General features: G+C 40.3%; 1 protein-coding gene across 1 annotated transcript; it reads left to right on the top strand.

Annotated features, from left to right (window-relative positions):
- Nucleotides 1–940: 940 nt before the first annotated feature.
- On the top strand, nucleotides 941–23,959 carry LOC146663039 (Na(+)/H(+) exchange regulatory cofactor NHE-RF1-like). Its single transcript, XM_085415635.1, has 6 exons — nucleotides 941–1,656; nucleotides 14,539–14,709; nucleotides 20,226–20,379; nucleotides 20,493–20,524; nucleotides 23,123–23,221; nucleotides 23,308–23,959. The coding sequence occupies exons 1-6, from the start codon at nucleotides 1,201–1,203 to the stop codon at nucleotides 23,467–23,469; spliced, it is 1,074 nt and encodes a 357-aa protein (XP_085271761.1). The 5' UTR covers nucleotides 941–1,200; the 3' UTR covers nucleotides 23,470–23,959.
- The last annotated feature ends 524 nt before the right edge of the window (nucleotides 23,960–24,483 follow it).

The following is a 24,483-nucleotide window of genomic DNA, read 5'->3' on the forward strand; positions in this document are numbered from 1 at the left end:
CAGTCCAGATCAAATGAAACATAAACTCCACCTGTTAAGCAGATGGACTTAAGAGAAGAAATTTTGTTGAGAAAGTAGGATAATTACTTTAAACTTTCAGACTTATCAAGTATGTGATGAAACCATCCTGTTCCAAATTTCATCTCATAGTATTTTATTAAATATCTGAATTTATGCTGTTAAAGCATTTCAAGTAACTAAGCTAGGTCATTTTTGTGGGGTCCCATTTTATCTCATATTGCAAGGTTTCATTGATTATTTACTTATTTATTTATCATTTTTATATCATGTATAATTTCATATCGTACAATTTTCTTAAAATTTGATTGGACATTATGTGAGGTTTGGTTAGACCATATGATTTTTATATTTTAAATACTGTGACTCAATATTGTATGGGCTATATAACAGTAAAACTATCCAATCAGGCTGGTTTACTCTAAACATTTAAAATGCTCAATTTGTATAAAGACATGTAACAGTTTTCTAACACCACTTTTTAAAATTATGATATGTCCCTGTACTAGAAAAATACAGGTTCAATAATACATTTATTAAGGTAGTGTGTTTGACTGTACAGATAAAGTCTTAAAGGAAATAACAGTATCATTCTGTATTATGTATTTTCTTTTGACCAGCTGACTGCTAGAGGTACATTTGATTTTATTTTTTTAAGCATGCCTCTTATTTTTTGTGAACATTAAAAACGAACCACTCTAAGGACTAAACATATACTTGCAGTTATCTGGTCTTTGAAAAATGCAATGTATTACCCTGCCTACTAAAATATGTATCTGATTATTATTATTAGTAATAATAATAATAATAATAATAATAATAATAATAATAAAGAATGATGATGGTTTACGCTATGTGTTTTATTTTGAAAATTTGATGGCGGATGTTCATTTGAATGCGTTAACTTGACTCGTGGTAGAGCCACTGAAGACGGGACCGTGTTAGGTTGGAGTCGGAAAAAAAAACCCAGACGTTGCAACATAGTGCACAGGGGTGGATCTGTGAAACGAGTCAAAAGGCAACATTAGCAGCGGAAATCTCACTGAGACTTAGTTCAACGGAAGTAGAACTGTAGCAAAGTCACTGTGCGCAACAGGTGTCAGTTTCTTTTCGTAAGCTCACTGTTTGAAAGTTGTTTGAATAGGGGGGCTAAAAGTTTTCGTTGGTTAACAAAACGCCAACATGTCAAAACTTCGACCCAGGCTTTGTGTGTTGGAGAAAGGACCCAGCGGGTATGGGTTCCACCTGCACGGAGAGAAGGGCAAGATCGGGCAGTTCATCAGGCTCGTGGAGTCCGACACTCCCGCCTCCGAGGCCGGGCTCCTGGCTGGAGACCGATTGATGTTCGTGAATGGGGAGAACGTAGAGGGGGACAGTCATCAGCAAGTGGTCGCCAAGATACGGGCAACCTCTGGGGCTTTAGAGCTTATTGTGGTGGACCCCGAGACCTCGGAGCTGCTGAAAAAACACAACCTACAATGTCGGAAAGAATTCGTCACAGAAGGAATTCCCATACCAGGCAGTGACAGCGACTCAGACCGCGGGGACACTCAGAGCAACGGCACCCCTGCCCCGCTTGAGAACGGGGATTCTTCCTCGGAGAGATCCGAGAGGCATAGTGTCAGCTCAAGCACCAAGGTACAGTAAAGCGCAGAAACTCACTTAAGTGAGTACTAAACTTTATTTAATGTACCCTGAACTTTCCTTTCTTTTTTAAAGTGTTGTTTTTAGTTTTTTCTTTTCTAATTAAACCCACACTGGTAGACACGTGGAATTGTAAGGTCGAACGTCAAAATGGTCAGCTGTTAATTTCTTGACTAGGAGTGAGTTGTATTTCTTGTATCATTATTATTATTATTCATTACTCCATTAATCTTAAAGGTTGTTTTTGGCATAGTTTTAGTTCATGAAAATACATGAAAGTATATGCACTGCTATCTATGACAAAGATGTGGCACACTGCGGTAATAACGGGTGTCTGCTCAACAGAATGTTAGTGTATCAGATCCTGTCTGCTTTCTGTACTGAATTTCTTGTCAGGTTTGTCCAGGAAATGTGTCACAATTGATACATTCTGAGAATGAGCGTGTCTTTTTTTTTTTTTTCATTTTTAATATTATCTAAAATGATCTCACTGAGAGCTGAGACTGCTGTGAATGTGGTTATTACTCAAACACTCAAATATTAAGGTATGTTAGAGGTTTTGTGACGTCATTTGGTGCAATGGTAATGTTCAGGGACCTGTCAACGTAACTGGTGGAGTACTATGACATGTTTTCTTTCATTTGTTCACCACAATCATGCCTCTTTGTAAGGCAGAGCATTTTCTGTCAGTTATGAAAGCATTTTATAAGGTTATGGTTTGAAGCGGTCACAAACATGGCAAGAATTTGTTTGCTATGTAACTGTTTAGCCAGTGCAAAGTCTGGACCCAGATTTAAATGTTGTGTAAGAGCATTGCAAAATAGCCTGGAGGTGTGTTAAGCTGTGTTCAGGTCTCAGAATGGAGAGCGGTTTTTATTAAGGATTCTCAGGAAAAAGTGGATTTATTTTATTTTATTTCCAGAGCAAGTGGAAAATGTGTTTACTATAAGCAGGTTGAAAGTTATAAAGAGGGGGGGACTTACAAAACAAGTGTGTTTTCATGTTTTCTGCTACTCAATGAATAATTAATTACTTTTAAAACAAGTTCTTTGTTTCTCACACAATAAGGCCTAGTCAGAGGCTAGCCTCATGAAGCCCAGAACACCCGGTTCACGTAGGAAGAGACTAGCATCACTATAGAACTTATTCTTCATTCAAACTTCATCTTTGAGCTGACTGACCAAAGCGACTACTTGTGGAAACAAAGGACATTGCTGACTGTGGCGTAATCTGGTGAGAAATACATAAACAGTTACATAAGCAACCAGAGCACGGAATGTCCATCCTAACTAAAGTGAGTTGATATTTTGCACAGCAATAACTGCTAGCTGTTCTAACTTTTTTATATGGAAATGCAGTAGTAGCAGTGTTAGCTAATCTCACTCGTGGCCACCTATGACAAATAGCTATGACAAATAGCTAATGCTACACTGTACAATTTAAAAAAAAAATGATTTAAATAGATAACGGATTAGCTGTCCAAACTCAGAGGCGAAGCTCAGTTAGAGGACCATTACGTCAAGCGCTCATTGAGCTAATGTTTGTAAAGCTAGCTCTTGGGCTACGTAACATTAGGTTAAGAGCTAGATGTTGCTGGCCTTGACTATCGGATTTCTGAGTCTTGTGTTTTGCATGGTGCAGCCACTGCCACCATAATTGTAATCATCTGGCAGAAACCCTGTCAATTTGATATTCTTGTGTAAATTCTTACTTATTGCCTGTTTGTTAAAGTGAGCTTCCAAATGTACTTTTCCTTTTTGCTTGTGTAATACCACTGGTTATCTGTTATCACAAAAGCATTCATTGCACCCATTTGTTATAACATAGTTTCTAATCTTTGGACTTGGCAAGGATTTAAGAAGTTACTCCAGTGGCCCTCTAAATCATTATTGTTAAAGTTGCAAAAGTATCTCATTCATCAAACATACAGCATTTCTACATTCCATGTGAACCAAGTTCCCACCTTTTGCTGTGCTTCTATTTAACTGGAATTTTATCTGCCTGTGTCTTTGCCCCTTGACTTTACACTACGTGTAAAGTGTGTATTGGCTTGTCTGTATTGCTACAAACCATCAGCGAAATTCCTGCCTGATGGGAAACTTGGCAGAGCTTTTCTGATTGTGTGATATTGGCCATTCAGTGGGATACACTTGGGTAGCCTTGCTTGTGGTGAAACGATACATGATTTCACAGTTTTCCTAAAATTCCATGACATACTTGGATATCTTCTTCTTGTTCTGCAAATTTTTTTTTTCATGTCACATAAAAGCACAAACTAAGTGAGCATGTTAGCATGTACCATTCGAGCTTCCAGAGTCTTCACACTACACTGAGGTTGTCTGTTGGTCACCATAGAGATCCCCGGCAGCAAAAAGAGGCTTTGTCCACAGTGATTGCCTGTGGAGAACAAGGCTTTGAGTAGACATTTAAGTCATTTCTGAGGGAAAATGCAGGTGGATGTAATCACACATAGACTTTATTTTGTGTGCATTGAAAAGTTCATGTATTCCTCTGCGCCTACTGAAGATTATAGTTTTCTTCTCATTGTTTTATTTGTGCTACAACCCTGAGTCTGTTAATAGGTGGATTTTTGAACTTTCACTGAACCATTTATAGGAGTGTGAGTGTTGCATGGTGAGTAGATTATGAGATAATGAGCTCAAAGTCTATGATATTTCTGCTGCAGTTTAAACGTCGACCAACAAACAATATATTCTCATACTGATATAACTGTGATAGGCATATGGGTGTTTTACCACTTACTAATTTTATTATCTCCACTCGATAGGTAATCTCTCTTGTGTAATGACTGTTGAGGTCATTTTATCAAACAAAAAAATGACAAACAGGACAAATGCAAAGTACTGGAGACAGTAGATAAAATTATGTACATGCAAAGATGTATATATAAAAATACAAGAATGGAGTGGAAAGGATTGCACAGTACATTACTGGAAATCCCTCTGCAACCTGAAGGCTCTGTATACCTGCTGTGTTGGTTACTTTGCACAGACATAGTCATCACATAGCCACATCAATTTAGCCTATGGCTATGGCTATTTATTCTCAGAGTTTTGGCACAGGTAGACACTTTTTCTGCAGTTGGTCAGTACTTGGGTTGAATACCTGAGTACTCAACAATACTGCAACAATACTGCAACATCAGCACCCAGGAGAAGTCTAAGAAATTGTCACATTTTAGTTTGTTGTTTTTTTTTAATGGTTTTTCCAAAGTCTTTTCAGGTTGTTGCAAAATCCCCCTCTGTATAATCTCCGACTCTCTAAGCTTCTGTGCTAATATTTCATTAAAATGGCAACAACAACCAACTCAGTCGTAAAAATGATTGATAGCTACTAATAGCCAAGCTGCCTATCAACTTCAGTTGAAAGGGATGGGTAGGACTTAGGATATTTATACCCATCTATTGCTGGAACTGCACATAGTAAACTACCTTTTCTATTGTCTAAGTAGATTTTTGAGGAATTAATAGTGTGGATGGTAGAAATCGTTTGGACCTCTCAGCAGTGATCATGTAATGCATCAAATGGGTCCCACGTATTGCAAGTTATAGCTTTCAGAACATAAAAAACATCTCGAGGAGTGTGTAGTATTTTGATTCTCCTTGTACAGAGTGTATGCTAAAGTTATAAATTTGTGATTGGGACCAGAATTTGAATACTTTGCCATGGGGAGCAATTTTCTCTCAGAGGATTCTTTGTATGGACTGCCGTCCAAAACAAACTCCATTAAACTGCTGTTGGTATCATCTGACTGAGCACATTCCCAAAGTTTACAAAATACTGTGTTTATTATCCAAGCTTCTCTCCTTCATTCGTAACATTGAAGAACATGGAGACAACCATTCACTTTAGGCGTTTTAGGCTATTTAAGGACCTTCCAAAGTAGAGGAGACTTTCAGCCTCTGTCATCATTTTGTTGGCTCAGGCTGTGGATGAACTGTATAGTTAAGCTGTCTGGAGAAAGCCTTTTATATCCACTGCTCAGGCTTTTTGGTATTACAGAGATTATAATTACATTTGTTGCAACCAATTAGGAAAGCATCTTTGATATCTCTCCCTCTTTTCAACTCTGAGTGCATTGATACTTTGGTACATATGGGCTCCTGTGTCACCAAGCTGTGGGCTCAGCCTGTTTTCAGCTCTGATCAGTCAGCAGTAGCTAAATTGGGCATTCAGTATGACAAAACAGACTGAGTGTGCACATAGACCAAAACATGCTTGAACTGAAATATGTTGCTACTGCTTATCTGTATCTGGTTGATGGTGGCATGCGGCTTAACAAAGTAATGCTTCTCCCAACCACCTCCATCAGCTCCTGGTAGGATGTGGTAATTCTTCCATAAATCCCTGGGCCCTCCTCAGAGCATCCTTCTAATGGGATATTTCAGGAAAACCACAAATGGGTTCACAAGGTATTCTGCCGGCTCCACCTCAGCCAAATAATAAAATTAGCACAGAAGAACTTCATTTGCTCGCCTATCTAACAAAGAGGAAGAACAATTGGCTCAACTAACTCAAAGACTTCTAGTTCCTCTCCAAGCTCTTGCAAAAACTCACGAGCTACTCTGAAGGCCTCAGTTAGCATGTTACATGTTAAAATTAATAGAAATCCGGTTGTTAAGTGATGACGTGATGAATCCTATTTCCGGGCCTAAAGTAGTCTGCGTTTAATATGGCTTTTGTGTTGTTAACATGTTTAATGTTTTGTATTTTCTTCTATTTAATCTCAAAAAGCTCCTAAAACAGTCAGTGATCACTGTTGACCTCCCTCGGCTTTTATTACCGCTAATCATTTATTTAAGCTCAGTTTTTAAAACCTTAGGATGTAACTACAGCCCAGCCCATGCAGCAGTATATGAATGACTAACCTCGTATTGTGGATGGATCATCTCAGTTGTTCTCCTGGCTGAAGTTTGGTCCTTTTACAGCATCCTGCCATGCGATTACATTTGTTCCTGACCACCGAGAACACTCAGGTTAACTTTTATCGAGTGGGAAAAAAAGTTAGCTTGTTTATATTATGCTAACATAGCTGTGTCGCTAGCGATCACGTAGCACATCATTAGCTATAGCTTGCCAAACTTCAGTAACCCTACAAACGTCACTGCTGTTTAGTTTTCTGTCTTCATTTATGTTGGAAGTGATAACAAAGCTGTACGTTTTAATTTGTTTCCAAAACCCCGCAGTCAGGACATGCTATATTGTATTTAGATAGAAGCTAGCGAGCTAACTTCCTGCTAACCTCTAACTCCGTTAAATGTCATAAATTCCGTTTTCATGGATGCCTGGATGTTGAACTCAATTGTTACACCTGGTAGAGCAGAACGCTGATCATTTTATTAAAGATGAAAGACTTTAGACAGTTTTTCAACTCTCAGTAATGCCATATGATCGTTTGATATATGGACCTGCAGCGGAGTTTAGGCCCAGACACGGCTAGTGACGTCAGACTGAACAACCGGATAGAAAAAGACTGGACAAGTGGCTCTTTTGGAAGAATTCCCAGGACAGAAAGCTTCTTTCTAAAAAATATAGCAGCACAGGTTAGCATATAAACAACTGTAGGTGGTTTAGACCAGGGGTGTCGAACTCCCGGCCTTCAAGGGCCATGTTATGCAGGTTTTAGATCTCACCCTGGGTCAACACACCTGAATCAAATGATTAGTTCATTACCAGGCCCCTGAACTTCAAGACATGTTGAGGAGGTCATTTAGCCATTTGAATCAGCTGTGTTGGATCAAGGACACATCTAAAACCTGCAGGACACCGGCCCTCGAGGCCTGGAGTTACCCACCCCTGTGGTAGAGACGGATGATTTAGGCTTGTTTTGTAGCAACAGAAGTGGTACCCAGCAGTCACTGGGTGACCATGAACTCCCAAAAAGGTATTGAATCACGGGGTGTAGTTTTTCACAGGACTAAATAGAATCCAATCAAAGGTTTCTTTTTTTTTATAGGACTGTATATGTAATGTTTTTGTTTTTAATTCCTGTGAGCTCATTTTGATATCATGCTACCATGTAAAGCTAAGCAAGTTAGTTCAATAGCCACTAGAGAAAATAAGTAAAGGACATACTTGGTCTTGACAAAAACAACAGTTTCAGTAGCGGATTTTCTAAATATAAACATACAACCAGAGCAAATGTGTGTTCATATACACACAGACTGACACAGACAGCGGGTTCCTCTGCAGAGTTGTTCGGGTGTTGGGGTGGAACAGGCGAAGAAACCACTTCCTGCCCTTTTAGCTAGTTGCTATAGTGCTGAAACATCACTGTTTGTTTTTTGTCTCAGCCGATTAATGATAACCATAAAGCTGTGTACAAAGGCATATATGTTTGGTTTTGATTATGTAAGCAAATAAGCTTGTCAGGCAAAACTAAATATTAGTGCATATATCAGGAAGTAAAGTCAGTTTGTGGCTGAGCAGTTTGAAATAACTGGATATCAGGCACTAAAGCACTGACTCCTTTTTCTAAAGTGCACAAACATAGACTGTAAACGCCTTTGAAATCCTACCCCCTAAGCTACAGCATAGTCTCACATGCACTTCTCTAGCAATATAACTACATGTCAGGTCAGCGTAGCCCACAGCTTCTGTGGCTAATTGGCCTTTTCAGTACTGTTGATTTCTACTTTAATTTCCAGATAATTTTTTGGCACTGTTTTTGAATTTTAACAATCATCCTCAATATAAGTAATAATAATCATAGCATCAATATAAGGATTCACAAATGTCATCAAATTCCTGTAGGAAGATTGTTGAAACTGGAGGTAATGGACCAAAGAAGACCAAAGATGTGGTAAACCTTGGGGGATAAATGTGTTTGCCTCCAAAAAAACCCCAAATAAACCACAACAAAGACTGGAGACCCAGACTGGGAAAAAGTCCCATGTTTTTTTGTTTTTTATGTGCTGACACGACATGTAGAACACCAGGACGTGACCACAAGGTAAGTAAGTTGTAACGTACCACCACAAGCACAAGTGCTGGCAACAACATAGACCACTAATGTTGGTTACATTGTAACCACAGAAGTTTAAATCCTGGTTAAATCAGTTATTTAACTCTGGCTGTTAGCAGAGGTAAGAGGGGCTGTTGGTTACATAATACTGACAAACCTGGTATGTACAGTTCTGCAGACACAGGTTAGTGCAGTTCAGAATTTCCATTTACACCCTGTTCGAGGAGTAGCTTTTATCTGTGTGGCATAGATGGTCATAAAGTTTTCACATCACTCACTCCCTCAGTACAAGGTCCTCCCAGCTGTCATTATGATGAGGTTAAAGCACAGGATTTGATGTTTAACTATAGTCAGCTGTAAAACCATTAACCTTTGATATTGAACAAGCTTAGAGAATGTTTATCATGGCTGCTCCATGCCTCTTGTACCATCACACCAACGCTGGGTAATCCTACGTTTACGCTGCAGCTGCTTATGGCAGATCACACACCAGATATTTTTTCTATGCAGGCACAAAATTAGATTATATCACAAGTAACATGTGCAGATGAAACATGCACACTGATACCAACCAGTACAGTGCATACCCCCTGTCAATCAGCAACACAATACAACCAACCAATTAAGCTTAGAGATATTGATGATATTGATGCCTGTTGGTCACATTTAATATTGTTTTCCTTGTTGTCTGAGATTTGTTAGCATGGATTACATTTCTTTAAATCTAAAAATTGTATGATTTTAATGCTGCCAGTGTACTTAAAGTAAATGGACTGATTCTTATATAGCGCTTTTCTACTCTCACGGAGTACTCAAAGCGCTCTATACCTGCTCAGTACATAACATGTGTAATGAAGTTATGCATGGATGTATTATGCAAATTGTGATTGAGTTTACAAGGCACAGCAGATGCTTATGTTAGTTGGGTTGAGGCATCTAAACATTACAAGTAGCCTGCTGGCTAACGTAAATAGTAGCTGATGGACGCAACTTTGGTTTTTCTCCTTTAGTGTTAAGAAATTGGAAAAAAATTGCCTAAGCTTTTCTATGATGTGGAAACCCCTTTTTAATGGTTCGCTAATGAATAATGAAAATGCATCCTGATTGGTTAGCAACAGTGTGTGTAAAAAGGGCACTGCTGGACTTTACCCAGCACTTTTATTATCATACAAATCTCACTGTCACTGCAGTGTGAGTGTGTACGTGTCTGTGCGAATTTGCTGATGCTGTATTTCCTGCACATGAAACAAAATCATCTGAAAAGTTGAGTCGGACTCAATGCACTCAAGAAATCAGACAAAAGCTGAGGGAGTTCATAACATGACATTCTCTGTGCTTCTCATATATTTTTCTGTCTATATTTACTCAGTTCCCTGCTTTAGCAAACAGTCTCCAGCCTGTTCATACAGAGAGGGAGAAAACAGTGCAGAGACACCTGCTGACCTGCTTGCTAACAGACCCAGTAGTTTGAAAACAATACAATGATGAGGATTTTACTCATTCCAGGCACAAAGTGTCCAATCCAATTTTGAGTCTAATCTAAAGGAAAGCTAGCCTGGCTTTGAGTTTCTGCTCTCCGTCCTCCATTTCCCTGCTGAGTGTTGTCACCACGCCTAGACTTTGGGCTTTTGGGGCCTCTTAGGCTACGTTCACACTGCAGGCGAAAGCGCATCAAATCCGATTTTTTTGACCGTATGCGACCCATATCCGATCATGCTATGACAGTGTGAACGGCGCAAATCCGATATTTTCAAATCCGATCTGGGTCACTTTCGTATGTGGTACTGAATCCGATACATATCCGATGTTTTAGAAAGCGACTGCTGTTTGAACGGTCAAGTCGCATTAAATCCGCCTTTTACGTCACCGACACAAGACTGAAGCCAATTATCAGCGCCCGAGAAGACATCGCGAACGCTTCCTAGCCATCCAGTGTAGATGTCAGTGAAACTGTTGGGAAGACAACGTAAACATTTTATTTGTACTGTATAATCTGCAGATTCTGACAGAAATCTGCAGCTATCCTTTGAAGCACCGCTCCTCTCTTAAACAGCAATAAGGATCATTATTAGGTTATTTACATTATTATGTAAATAACAAAATAACTTAAAGCAAAAATTGGGAAACGTAAAGTCCGAAGTCTTTATATTAACGGCCATCAGTCAAACAATACTGTTTGTTCTTGGTCTAAACAGAGCGCGTTGTGTGTGACATCTTCTTTTGCGCATGCGGGCCGCTTTGAGCGTTCACACTAGAGCGCGTTTGCTGTCGCATTTTATTTGTAGTGTGAACGAGGAGACAAAAAAATCGGATTTGATCAAAAAATCGGAATTGAGCATTAAGACCTGCAGTGTGAACGTAGCCAAAAAGTGGTCTGACGACAAACACATGCCTGGCTTGTGAAGTCAAAGCCTGTGTTTCTCTTCCCCTCGCTGTGAAGAGTCACTGATGTCAACAGAGAGACTGAAGTATGAGGGCTGGCAGTCTATTCCTGGTCACCTGCTGTGCTGCTCTGCCATAGGTTGATTCTCAGGCTCACCTATGGTGCAGTAAACAGATTAAACTGTGCACTGTTTCTACCAGCTAGTCTAGTACCTGATATATACCTGCAGTTGCCTGCTGTTTGAAATGAGACTGATGTGATGTTTGTGAATATTGCCCTGTTATTTAGGCAAATAGAATATATCCATGTCAGTGTCTGAAAATTACCCATTGTCAATTTGGTGCTCACAGAATATTCATAAAATGCAGCTTTGTTTGGTTTTTGCAAATATATTTTCAACTAATATGCCAGTTTTGCCTTTTGTAAATATTCAGTTTCCTGTTTATCTAATAAGGCAACAATTGTAGCTTCCCCTCGAGCAATAACTTGAATCATTATTTTAAAATCAAACTATGTGCCATATCAGCCAGCTGATTTGTTATCTGATTGTTGCAGCTCTAGGTGGTACTTATAACCAAAGGTGTGATTCTGCCTTTGTGATATAACCGTTGCTCGCAGCATTCCTTTGGTGTAACTTTCCACCTCAGTTACTTTGTCATCCTTATCATCATTAACAGACTGTGTCATAAATGTGTGATTCCATCCAAAGGTTGCACCTGACTATCGCCTCAACCCATCATTTTTCAGCAATCATCAACCGGCCTGATTTCATATAAACCTCTGCTTCAGTGTATTATCCACAGTGTCACTGCCTGGGAGGAGGGAGCGGTGCCTCGATTCAGTGCTGAGGCTGCAGTGGCTGATCTTGAAAAAACACTTGGCAGGCAATAATTTACAGACGGCTGTTGACTCCACATGCTGACTTTAAAAGGGTTCTTAAATATGGAAGCCACTTCCTGTTGAAAAAAGAAAAGAACGTGGAACTTTTCAGTATGCACTGTTGAGATCTGTCTGTCTGTAGTTACATCTTGCTAGTACTAGTTGGAGCCCGTTTTACCCCCAGAACAGCTTTTATTGTGTGTTGGATACAGGTCATTCATTCCTCAGAGACTTTGGTTCATGTTGACATGTTACCAGTTAATACAGTTGCTGAAGATTTGCATGGTGCAAATATGCCGTTTCACCACATCCCAAAGGTGCTCAATTGTAACTTGTTTTGTTTGAGCTTGAGGTTTCTGACAAGGCACAATATCCTGCTAGAAGCCTCAGAAGATTCAGTTCAATTCAACTTAATTTATTTAGCTCCAAAGCACAACAACAGTCACCTCAGGGTAGGGCTGGGCGATATATCGAGTTTTTTAAAAATATCGAGATATGAATTTTGGGTCATATCGCCCAGCCCTACCTCAGGGTGCTTTATATTGTAAGATAAACACCCTACAATAATACGGAGCACTCGCTTGGTGACAGTGGGAAGGAAAAACTCTCTTTTTAAAAAGAAATCTCCAGTATAACCACACTCAGGCAGGGCTATCCACTGCGACTGGTTGGAGGTTGGGCGATGAAACAAAAGCCAGAGATAAATAATAAATCTTCATTACATTCGCAGTAACATGTAAAGACACAAGAGTGAAAAGAGGTGAGTGAAGAAGGAACACTTGGTACAAACTAGGCCTATTGCAGCATAACAAAAGGAGGCTTCAGGGTCACATGATCCAGCCCTAACTATACACTATAACTGTTTATCTAAGAATAAAGTTTTAATCTTAATTTTTAAAGTAGAGCCGTGTCTGTCTCCCAAATTCTGGTGCTACAGAAGAAGGGCCTGAAAGCTGAAGGCTCTGCCTCCCATTCTACTTTTAATTACTCTTGGAACAACCAGAAAAGCTGCAGTCTGAGAGCCAAGTGCTGTTATTATTGATCATGGTGATGTGATTTTATGAGGTCTCCAAGATAAGATGGGGCCTCATTATTCGAGACTTTGTATGTGAGTATTTTATGTTTTATTTGCATCACAAATAACAAAATGGAGTCTGTTAGATAGATATGATTCAAAGTGCTGTGGCGGAGTATCTTTAAGACCTACACATGCTCTGTTCTCTGTAATAAAATATCATCAGTATCAAAGTCTCTACTGAGGTGCAAGGATGGGGGCACTGTGGTCACGAAGGGGTGGACATGGCCAGCAACAGTTCTAAATTAGAATAATTTAGTTGAAGTTTAAATTAAGTATATAAAAGATTTTCTTAATTAATATTTTGGTATTGTGGCCTATGCTATAATTAGGACTTTGAAAATTAAATAAATAAGTAATAAAAAAAAGTCTATATACAAATGTTCTGTTAATTAAGTTTACTAACAGTGAATGTTTAGAAGAGAGAAAGTGAGGTATTAGAAAATCTGTAATCATTTCCAAGAGCCTTGTAATAAAGATAAAGTTCATGATGTCAGCACAGGAGCACATGTGTGATTACAGTATTATAAGAACATATGTTGGATTAAACACTTAACTAGGCACAGGTCACAGCAGGATTAGCCTGAGCAGCAGAGCCAGGATGCTGCTGCTTCATTCGGTTACCCATCTTACCTCATTATATACATGAACATTTAATGTACTTGACGTTATTTGAAGAAGCTTCATGTCTACAATATGTTAATAGGGACTTTGCATGATGTCCAAACCTTGCAGCGTAGTACAAACATGTAGGAACTGTTGATGTGGCATCTCAGGTTGACATAAGACATAAACCTCGTCACACACTCTAATCACAAATAGATGATTTCCTGCATTCTGCTTTTACTGATTCACTGCAAAGAATAACGAGATTTAAGAGTGTCACCCGTGTGCTAGACTGATGTACAGTTTCAATAAAAAATTAAGTCCGAATTCTAAAATAATATATAAAAAAGAATTGGCATTGTACTAAATGTTAAAATGTGATATCATTATTTATTTATATCAAGTTGTGCAGCGGTGGAGCTGTGACTAGCACTGTTGCCTCACAGCAGCAAGGTCCTGGGTTTGATCTTTCTGTGCATGCTCTCCACATGTTTGCGTGGGTTCTCTCTAGCTTCCTCCCACAGTCCAAAGAGATGTAGTTAGTGGGGCCGGGTTAGTTGGTGTTTCTAATAAGCGGATGATAGTACATGACTTTGAGAATGTGCTAGAAATGGTACCATTTTTATTTTTTTTGATAATTTTATCATTGTAATGTTGTTTTTTAGTTTTTATCAGTATCTCCTAACTTTCTGTTTTGAGTCATGACCTGTGATTGTTTTGATTTAAATAGTCTTAAATATAAAGTATTATGTTAAATACTTTGTGTCTTGCTCCGAGTATTATAATTATGGTTTCTTCATAACTGTGACAGGTTTATATTTAAAATTAGAAGAACAGATTAATAATTTTGACGAAGCACCGATGTGTATGAATATGTATGTTATGAGAGTAAAATGTTACACTTTAGGCTGAACTCTCACACTGAGTTTCATGTGTGATCCTGTGTAGGAGGAGAGAGATGGGCGCCGGCCTCGTCTCTGCCGCTTGAAAAAGGGCCCCGGTGGCTACGGCTTTAACCTGCACAGCGAGAAGTCAAGACCAGGCCAGTTCATCAGAGCTGTGGATGAGGACTCTCCAGCACACAGCGCCGGCCTCAGGCCGCAGGATAAGATCATCCAGGTACACACTCACTTTTTCAGATATCCCTGTGCTTTGACAGCAGCTGCTGTTGATAAACAACACCCATTACGACAAGAGATGATGGCACAGTTCAGTATTGTGGCCATTGCTTTTTTTCACCTGTCGTTAAAAACGTCACACAATAAGAAACCAAATATGTTGTTATTATTGTTATTATTATTTTTTAAAATATTATTATTATTATTATTATTATTGTTAAATAGCAACAATAACCAAGAAGATCAAAGACAATTATGTTTGAAAATTAGTGTGAAACTTTGTGATCAAAGTTGGATTTTATTACTGAGTGTAAGGAAAGACGATATAAGAAGAAGAAGAAGAAAACAATGTGACATTCAAAGAATATTGAAAATAATACTGAGGGAAGTATAACATTAGGGGAAGAAAGATTTTTGACATGATTCAGTAAAGGACTAGATGTTACAATCCCAGACAATGCATTGCTTTTAATGGAGAAAATCTTGAGGGATGGCTGTTATGAGGAAAGCAGCCCAGAAACTTTACCAGCAGCGTACATTGTTGTGTGCCTCAACTTTTGTTCTTTTACCCAACCTAACCTGCCATTTTCCCTGGTTAGGGTTAGGGATTAGAAATCAGATCCAAATTGTTCAAATGTGGGACACATCATCAGTAGTGGACCTTGGATTCATCAGGTGTTTCGGCCATTATCACTAGACACCCTCATACAAGGAGGCTCTGCCAGGGTTGATCAGACCCCGGAGTGTGTCACTGGTTTATGTTAAAATTGTTTTTGTCTTCTTCTTTCTCCTGTTTAATTTTCTACAGTTTATTCTATCTATTCACTGCAACTGAGAAATACTTACCTCTTTAGCATTTATGGAGCCTCGTTTCTTCAAAGAGACAGAAAAGGTGACAGAGAGGAGTAAGACAAGTAAGATAAGATAGGAGAGAGCAGAGAGGAGAGCCGGAAGGGGGGCGCCCGATCTGGCTTCCCACACCTCCCCACCGGATCGGGCTGTACGCTCTACCTCCCCACTGCCTCCCAGAAAAGGGGAGAAGAGCAGAGGGGAGAAGAGCAGAGGGGAGAAGAGCGGAACATTTTTCAGTCTTCTTTTTAGTTTTACTACCATGAGGTTAACTGCACAGTCCCCAGGAGGCCCTGAGACTGTAGCAGTCAACCACCAAAAATTCTAATGTTATGTTTTACCCTTTCGACGCCCTCTGTTGTGGCAGGCCCACCACCAGTCGATCAATCCTTGGCATGTGTATCGCGGTTAGCTGACTGCCTTAGATGCCCAAGTGATGTCAGCCCGTTTTAGCCATAGCCAGTGACTGGTCCTCTCAGCAGTGTTAGCTAGTTCTCTTATAGCCTGCCGTTGTGCCTGTCCTCTGATCCAAATCTCTCTAAGAACTTTTGCTGTTGTACTGGCAACAAAGCCCCTGCACCCCACTTCCACCGGGCGCACCTTGATCTTCCAGCCTCTGTCCTCTGCCTCAGCTGCCAAGTTGGCATACCGCAGCTTCTTACGCTCAATTGCTTCCTCCCATGGTACCATCAGCTCAATGACATACGCAAGTTTATGGGAGTTAGACCAAAGGACGAGGTCTGGTCGCAGAGTTGTTGTTACGATCTCTGTAGGAAAAATTAGCCTCTGATCCAAGTCCACTTGCATTTGCCAATCCCTGGCAACCTTCAGCGGGCCCAGGTCTGGGGTTGAGGGGTTCGACCTCGGCTCGTCTCCCTCCCGGACAAATGCTGATGAAAATTGACGGTCCTCTTGCTTCGTGAAGGGTTGAGCATTGATGGATTTCCTTTTGCGCTCAACTTTCTCAGCCAGACACCTGAGAACCTGGTTGTGTCTCCATGTGTATCTGCCCTGAGTAAGGCTAGTCCTTCAACCAACCAAGATATGCTTGAGTGTGGCTGGGACTGTACACAGGAGGTAGGCTGGGTCCTTTCCAAACCACATCTGCAGATTTATTGGGGAAGGTAGCACATCGTACGTGGCTCGGATGATGAAACTTAGTCTATTAGACTTCATTCCCCAGATTTCACTCCATGAGTTTCCTCTTTTCAACACTCTCCCAATTCATCCAGCGACCCTGCTTGGCCAGCGCTATGGCTCTAGCATGTCTGACTGTTTCCTCCTGTCGTCGCACCTCCTCCACTACTTTCGACATTCGGTTACAGATGCCTGTTGTCACCGAGGTGTTACTGCTCCAAGACCGAATCCTCCTCTGCCCTTTTGGATGTGACCCACCACGTCACGATGTCAAAGAGGAGATTTGGCCTGTAGCACAGATGTGGCTGGGTCGACTTCCTCCCCGTTGCTAGGGTGGGAGCAGTACCTCTCATTATGGGGTCCCGGGAGTCTGTGAGTGACATCTCAAGCTTCACTTTTGCACATTTAAACTCCTCTACCAGGCTAGGGATAGGCAATGCCAGTATCCCGTCGCTATAGAGTGCAACGCTGCTGAGACATTTGGGAAGTCCAAGCCACAATAATTTTGGTGCAAAATTAAAACACCAGTAAGCTCAGAAAGTTAAAGGTATTCTACGTAATTGTAGGATTTGCAGTCAAAAACTTAAATTGATAAATTGTGATAAAGCTCTTTGAGATGGGATATTAGGAAAAGTCTGAAAACAAATTCTTAAGGAGAACCAGTCACAGTCACAACCGCAGATTAAAAGGGCTCGTTTTATGGTTTAAAAGTGCCAAACACAGCAACAGTTGCCTTAAGGTGACTATAATGAAAGTTAAACAACTTTCGTGTGTGTGTGTGTGTGTGTGTGTGCGCGCGCTGTGTTAGCCATATATATATCAGCTGTAATCCTATTACTTCAGTGTGAAAATGAGAAACTGAATGAAATATTAGCAGAAGCCGAACTATTAAGAAGCTTCTTTGTTTACATGTGGTGTAAAGGAGAAATCGGTATTCTCTGCCTCATTAAGTGTGTGGGAGAGACAATAATCCTTTAGAGTTAATCTGCTTAACATGTCTGTCGGCTGAATTAGAAGCTTTCAAACTGTCCACTCGGGCTTCTCCCATGCATGGGAGAGAAAGGCTACATTTGGGATATTGTAAAGATTTAAAAGCTGAATTTTAGTGTAATTTGAGTCTTGTGGGCAGTCCTGGAAGTTCATGTCAAGGTTCTGAAGCAGGGTGTTCTGTACCATCTCCTGATGTTCCAGTGTGGGAGCTGGTGAAACTTCTCCGATTTTCCTCCCACAAAAATTCCTCAGTGACTTATCTCCCTGGGTGCTTAATCAGTTTCAACTCTGGGAGTATTCTAGTACAACACTCCTCGTAGTATGACACAATATTAGCCATCACCAGTGCCATTAATCTCCTTTAGGGTGTCCATTCCATTGTCATGACAGTTCACTGACTTGATATGTAGTCCTCTGTGTGAATGGGCAGTGACAGCCTACAGACAATGGATCTGAGTATTTCCATTTGTCCAAAGAAACTCTTTGCCAAAGTAAGCCGGTTAACTTACTGTTAGACGAATGCAAGAAAAAGGAATGATGCTCTCCACCATGTGTTAAATATCCTGATTCGTTTTATTCAGTTTTATTTATGTGGCTCCAATTTCACAATAGTACTCATCTAAAGATATGTATATATTCTCCCAATATTAGAGACAGAACACCAGCAATCAGTCTCCTTTTACCAATAACTTGGCAATTGTGGGGAAGAAGAACCCTCTTTCCATGTTAAGCGACCTGCACCAAAAAACTTCTTAGAGAATGTAACAAGTGACTGGGGCGATGAAGAGAAATATAAAGAAAATAAGTGCATAGATTTCCAAACCAAGAAATATGCTTTTAACATAGTCATGCTCAACAAAAAGAAGTTGTTTAAAGCATCTACCCTACGTTCTACCAACACACTCTCTTGGGCACTTCAGAGATTTTGCGACATTGTCAGTGATGACATAAAATGGTTGGTACTAACTGCTATGCACTCACAGGGAGTTCTGATCGCAGAATGAGGTAAACCAATCAGTTTGTTTAGTTAGTTAAATAAACAGTAGCTTTTCATTCTGCTTTGTTAGTATTACCAATATCTTTGATAACAGACAATAGTAAAAGCTCACACACAATCTAGGTAAACACGTACATGTTTCAGATTTTTGCTAAACTATAATAAAGGGTTCGTTTTCATGCTGGTTTTAGTAACTGCATCAGCTGGCTAAATTCTGTCGCTGTCATTGAGCACGCCAAGTCAAGTTGAAACATTCTGTCATTAGAAGTAAATCAAGAGTAATAAAAAGTGAGTAATAATGTTGTACTAATAAAGAATGAGCATGGTAAAAATTGGATACTGAAACTGAAAGTTAAATCGAATTCATATATGCATCGTACTCATTGAATCATTGAATAAAGAACTTTAAAAAAAAAAAAAAATTAAAAATAAATAACATGTTTGGAATCAAAGAATGCCACATCGTTTGATGGAAGTAAAAAATTAACTTACTTCAAAGCTGAATTATAGACACCCTGAAAATCCAAGTGTAAAAATGATGTGGCAGGCTAGTATAGTTTGCTGAAATTTCATTGCAGCAACTTAGAATGGTACTCAGTAGTTTGTGCTTGTATGCATGCCTGACAACATAAGGACATGCTCCGAATGAAGAGATGGATGTTGTCCTGCAGGATGTCCTCCGAGATCTGGACCAGAGCTCCTGGACTCTCTAAGATGCAACCTGGCGGCGTCGGATGGATCCAAATATAATATCCCAGAGTTGTTCTATTGGGTCTATTGGTCAGGCGAACATGGGGGCCAGTCAGTGGTTGGGTATGAACATCCCGCACAAACACTTCGCATGAACATTCTGTCCGAATAGTCTGTGCACAGAATGTTGGAACCTTGCATCTACTGCATCGCTGTAGCATCTGACGGTCGGTCCAAGGATTTCATCCCAATACCTAATAGCAGTCAGGGTGCCGTTGCCTGGCCTGTAGAGAGGTCTTTGCATCCCTGCAGGGATATGCTTCCCCAGACCGTCACTGACCCTCCATCAAATCACTCGTGCTGAATGACATTAAAGGAAACATTCTCAGTGACTTATCCAGACACTTCTAAGTTTGTCACATGTGCTTAGGGTGAACCTCTCTCTCATCTGTAAAAAGCACAGTGGGGGGACCTGCCAGTTCTAGTATTCTATGGCAAATCCATAGTCCACCATACCAGACAGTTAACACAGGGCTAAGGACGCTGAGCTCTGTCTGTCTCCTGGAACGTCCTCAGAGACACAGCAAACCTACCTGTGAAACAGCCGAGCGTCAATCCAAGTGTAACCTTCAATAACAGAAAATTAGAGAGCAACAATTTTACACTCAGATCATTTCTGCTTCCCTTTGGTTATACAGTCACTATTTATTCAGTCTTTGTGTTTAAGTTGGACACAAGCAGGCTTTAGTAAAATGGGCCATGCTATAACTTTCGGTCTCTGGAGGGAAACATTGAAAATGGATCATTTTAGAATTTAAGAACTTTTTCCTAAGTTTCTCCTGTTGTCTCTTCAGGTTAATGGTATGTCTGTGGCTGGGATGCAGCACTCAGAGGTGGTGGCAGCCATAAAGGCCGGAGGAGACGAGACTAGGCTACTGGTGGTTGACATTGAGGCAGAGGAATTCTTCCAGAAATGCAATGTTATGCCCACTGAGGAACACATCAGTGGTACCACACTTTTTACTGTTTCCTTAATATTTAGAAGTACAAAACATAATACTGAGGAAAATTATTTGAAACAGAGTGAAACGAGGACTTTTCTGTTTTGTTTGTTGTTGAAGGACCTCTTCCAGAGCCAATGGCAGAAGACAAGGTAAGGACCCCTTGCATGCGTACACACACAGACAATGCTAATACATTTTGTTCTCACCACTAGATGCCCTTTAAAAGGCTATTTTTTCTACATTTACCAAAATAACGGATCATTATCACAGTTAAACAACCTAAAGAACAGTAAGAAAGTGTCGTCTACTTCAAAATTCTGACTTCAAACTAATGAATGAAACCAGTGAGCATGTGACTCAAAGTTATTAATGTTTGTCAATCATTCCAAACTAGACAGTTTGGAGTCACACCAGTCACACCCCCAAGGATGCTGTTTTGAAGGAAGGTTCAGAGGAGGTTGCAGATTGTTACCATCATGGGCTCATCCGGTCAGGATGAGAATGAACAGTCAGTAATCACTTGCAGGGTTTTTTGTTTTATTAAATAATGAGCAAAAGGAAAGACACACATGGACTCTATCTCTGAAAGGAAATAAAGTATGATTTAAGTAACTCAAAATAATACATGAACTCAGAAGACTTGAACAGAAACTCACCTCAGCTGCCGCCCCATGTGGCAGTGAAGAAAGAGTGAGCTGTAGGTGAGTGCAGTCCTTATATAACGAGTTACAGGTGAGTTCAATTAAGGGCAAGCACCACACCCAATCAAAGGTGAGGAAAAGAAACAAGGTGCATCTAGTGAAGTGAGTGTGCTGAGTGGTGAGCCTTTACAAAAGATGCTGTCTTTGAGGTCTACTATCTACCTGATTATAGCATAATGTTGAAAGTGATCATCATCACACAAACCATTAGGACCAAAGCTGAAAGAAAAATCACATACACATAATGTTATAAACAAAATATATTTAGTACTTCATGGAAGTAAACTGGCACTGTGCAGGGGTTCATATATTTGATGGCAAGTGAAAGCTCGCTGGTTTGAATCCAGTGGGAGAGACATTTTTGGGGTTGCATCTGGCATGAAAATCTGCCAACTGAAAATAGCCCCCTAGTGGCTGTCTGTGGTCCTACACTTTAAGATGCTTTTGCATTGAGTTCCATTTAAAGCTCTGATTGTTTCTTCTTTGTCCCATCATGATTTGCATTACTTCAATTATGCATGCTACTTTGTACATGTCTGTATTCATAGTAGGGTTATTTTAAAGGATTTTGAATTTCCACATTAAATTGATCACGGTCGTTGCATTGACATTAATATTAACGAGTCTTCTGCAATTGAAGAGATAACATTAAGCAGCCCGAGAGAGTGAAGCAGGATGCAACTGTGTGACATATACTTAAGTAACAAATGTCAGAGTTCAAAATGTAGCAGACTCACTTCTCCTCAGCCTGAGAAAACCAGTGCAATGCCCCTTTAATTAGCACAGGCTCAGTCATCAAAATAAACACCACCCACTACGTCTATACATACGCACACACACACACCCAGTGACAACATGGGAATTGTGGATTGGCCCCTCTAGTGACATTGTGGCTGACCTCTTCACCATGGCAACAGGAGTAGAAGATCATGGGATTGCAGTGGCTTTAATTTGAGGATTATGCTAATGAGCAGCATTCACACACTCTCGCATACAGCCAGACTTCTGTAGCGAACAATCAGTCATTCACCAGCTGTTATATAACATGGCGGCATGAATCCATACCCTGACCTCTGACCTCCAGTGTGCCTTTTATCATCAGGTGGCCAATAGTCCTGCTTAGATATTCAGTAACTTAAAAGGCTTTTAAGTGGCATTAGTGCAAATGGTATACTATTAGAGGCGTCTGATGAAGACACCTTACAGCAGAGGGCTCATGCTCGTGTGCAGCATGGGGCTGGGGTTATTTTTAGAGAAACAGCTGCTTCCACACTGGAGGCCAAATTTTCATAGATGAGGTGAGTTCCACACTACATATCAGATAGGAGCAGGGCTATGTGCCGATCCCTGAACGGTCTGCTCAGAGAGAGGACTGCTCACACTGAGCCTCTGAATGACCAGCCCCCCCTGCTGGTGACACTCCCCTCTCTCTGCCTGCACATTTGGTCTTGATAATTAAAAAGAAATGTTTGTGTGACTCTCGTAGAAGAAATACACCACGTCTGTGTTCTTGTACTTCGCTTCAGATTGTTTGATGTAAAAACACAGACTGTCTTATATAGCACTTTCCTACTCTCCCACAGTACTCAAAGCGCTCTATACAGCATTCACCCATGCACACAAGCACTGTCTTCTATGTTTTAAAGTGCTTTATATCTACCATTCTCACTCCAATGGATGCATCAGAGAGCAACCTGGGGTTAATATTTTGCCCAAGGACATTTGGCTTACAGACACCACCAACTGTCCGATCAGCAGATGACCTGCTCTACCTCCTGAGCTACAGGTGTTGGACTCTAACATTGAATGAGCTTTTATTTTTGCTTTTTTGGTGAAGTTTCCTTTCTCTGGAAATTCAGAAAGGCTTCTAATGAGCAGCTAGTTGAAATGAGCTACCGCTAAACTTTGAGTTTCCACTGGGTTTGAAAAGAGTCTAGTTCTGCATAATCGAAATGTTCATGTCCTTTGAAGCTGAGATGCTTTCCGGATGGTGTTTTGTACTTTGGATGAATTGACCCTTTTGAATGTGTGTTGTGTGTTTGGCAGATAAATGCAAAGCCTAAAGTATCTGCGAGCTCTTCCGTCTCCAGTGCCTCTTCCAGCAGCTCCCTACCAGCAGCAACAAACAACTCCTCGCCTTCAGAGGTACTGTCTCCATGCCACTGAAAGATTTGGAATAGTTTTAAAGCTCAGAGAAAAACGAACTTGTTTGAATATATGTGTGTTTCTAGATTGAAAGGGCTTCGAGGTCAGAACCGGCCCCAGCCATTGACAACCTGGGTCTTGCCTTGACAGTAGCTCAGGCCAAAGAAAGAGCCCAGCAGAAGCGTGGCGCCAAGAAGGCCCCGGCCATGGACTGGAGCAAGAGGAATGAACTGTTTAGCAACTTATAAACACCACGGGCGTCCTCAGGTCCTCCAGGTGGTTCTGTACTGCCATCCAGAGGCCAATCCAGAGAAATAATCAACCCACGCTCTGAGTGAAAAATAATGTGGCATCAAGCTTATTTTAAACTCCCATGTTAAACAGTATTATATGATGATTTGTTTGTTTTAATTTAGGGTTTCTGTGACTTCTTAACTTTTGAATGACGTTTGAAATGTCAGCATCACACACAGAAATGAATGTTAATAATATATCAAGAAGAGAACTAGCAGTGTGCACTTTCTCATACGAAAAGGAGCGTGAAAGGAATTTTGGGGCATAGGAACGAGAAATTATTGATTATTTTTGAGTCGTGATTTTAAATCTGAACATTTTAGAAAGAATGTAGCACCTCTGTCGACTCTTCTTTACCTTGTTTTTTTTTTTCAGTCTTAATTTGTGATTCAAACGAGATTATTATTTTTCTTTTTAATGTGGCTTTTGATAAATTTGTATATACACACAAATGTATTCTCAAGGAAAAGAAATGTTCTGTGTTTTGTTGATTCTGCTGAAGTCTGTTCAATTTTAAAGCTGCATCTTTTGGCTCGAGCGTCACTTACACACTTTCACTCCAATGGAAATATACAGAATGTACTGGCTCTGTGCTGTAGAATGTCTTAATGAACATTGATAAACATAGCATATCAATAAAATGGAACCCAGTCTGGTTTTTAATGCACATGATCAACCTTGAAAACACTGATCTGAAAGCAGCGTTCCTGAAATTCCTGTTATAACTGAGGATCCAATGCTACTTGGGGTGATGAACCTGTGCTTGGTGAAGTTTTACCTGTTTTATACTCTATGCACAGTCTGGTGCTCCGTCAGATCAGTCCAAAAATTCCCTTTTTAATGGAAAATGTCATGAGGTGAAAGAAGAATGTGAAGGAGAATCCATAAGCACTGAGGCAAAGCACGGTGAAAGAATGTGATTGCACTTATACTAAGCTGCTTTATAATGTGACAGCAGATGTTGGTGT

The sequence above is a fragment of the Rhamphochromis longiceps genome, linkage group LG8 (genome assembly GCF_057381845.1).
Source record: "Rhamphochromis longiceps isolate RC_006_pf linkage group LG8, R_longiceps_female_GT1.1, whole genome shotgun sequence".
Classification (NCBI taxonomy): Eukaryota; Metazoa; Chordata; class Actinopteri; order Cichliformes; family Cichlidae; genus Rhamphochromis; species Rhamphochromis longiceps.

Bases quoted from the DNA above. Each gene is read 5' to 3' on its own strand.
- LOC146663039 (XM_085415635.1), top strand. From the start codon at position 1,201: ATGTCAAAACTTCGACCCAGGCTTTGTGTGTTGGAGAAAGGACCCAGC. The intron at 20,380-20,492 runs GTACCACACTTT...TTGTTGTTGAAG, and splicing joins CACTGAGGAACACATCAGTG to GACCTCTTCCAGAGCCAATG. The intron at 23,222-23,307 runs GTACTGTCTCCA...GTGTGTTTCTAG, and splicing joins ACAACTCCTCGCCTTCAGAG to ATTGAAAGGGCTTCGAGGTC.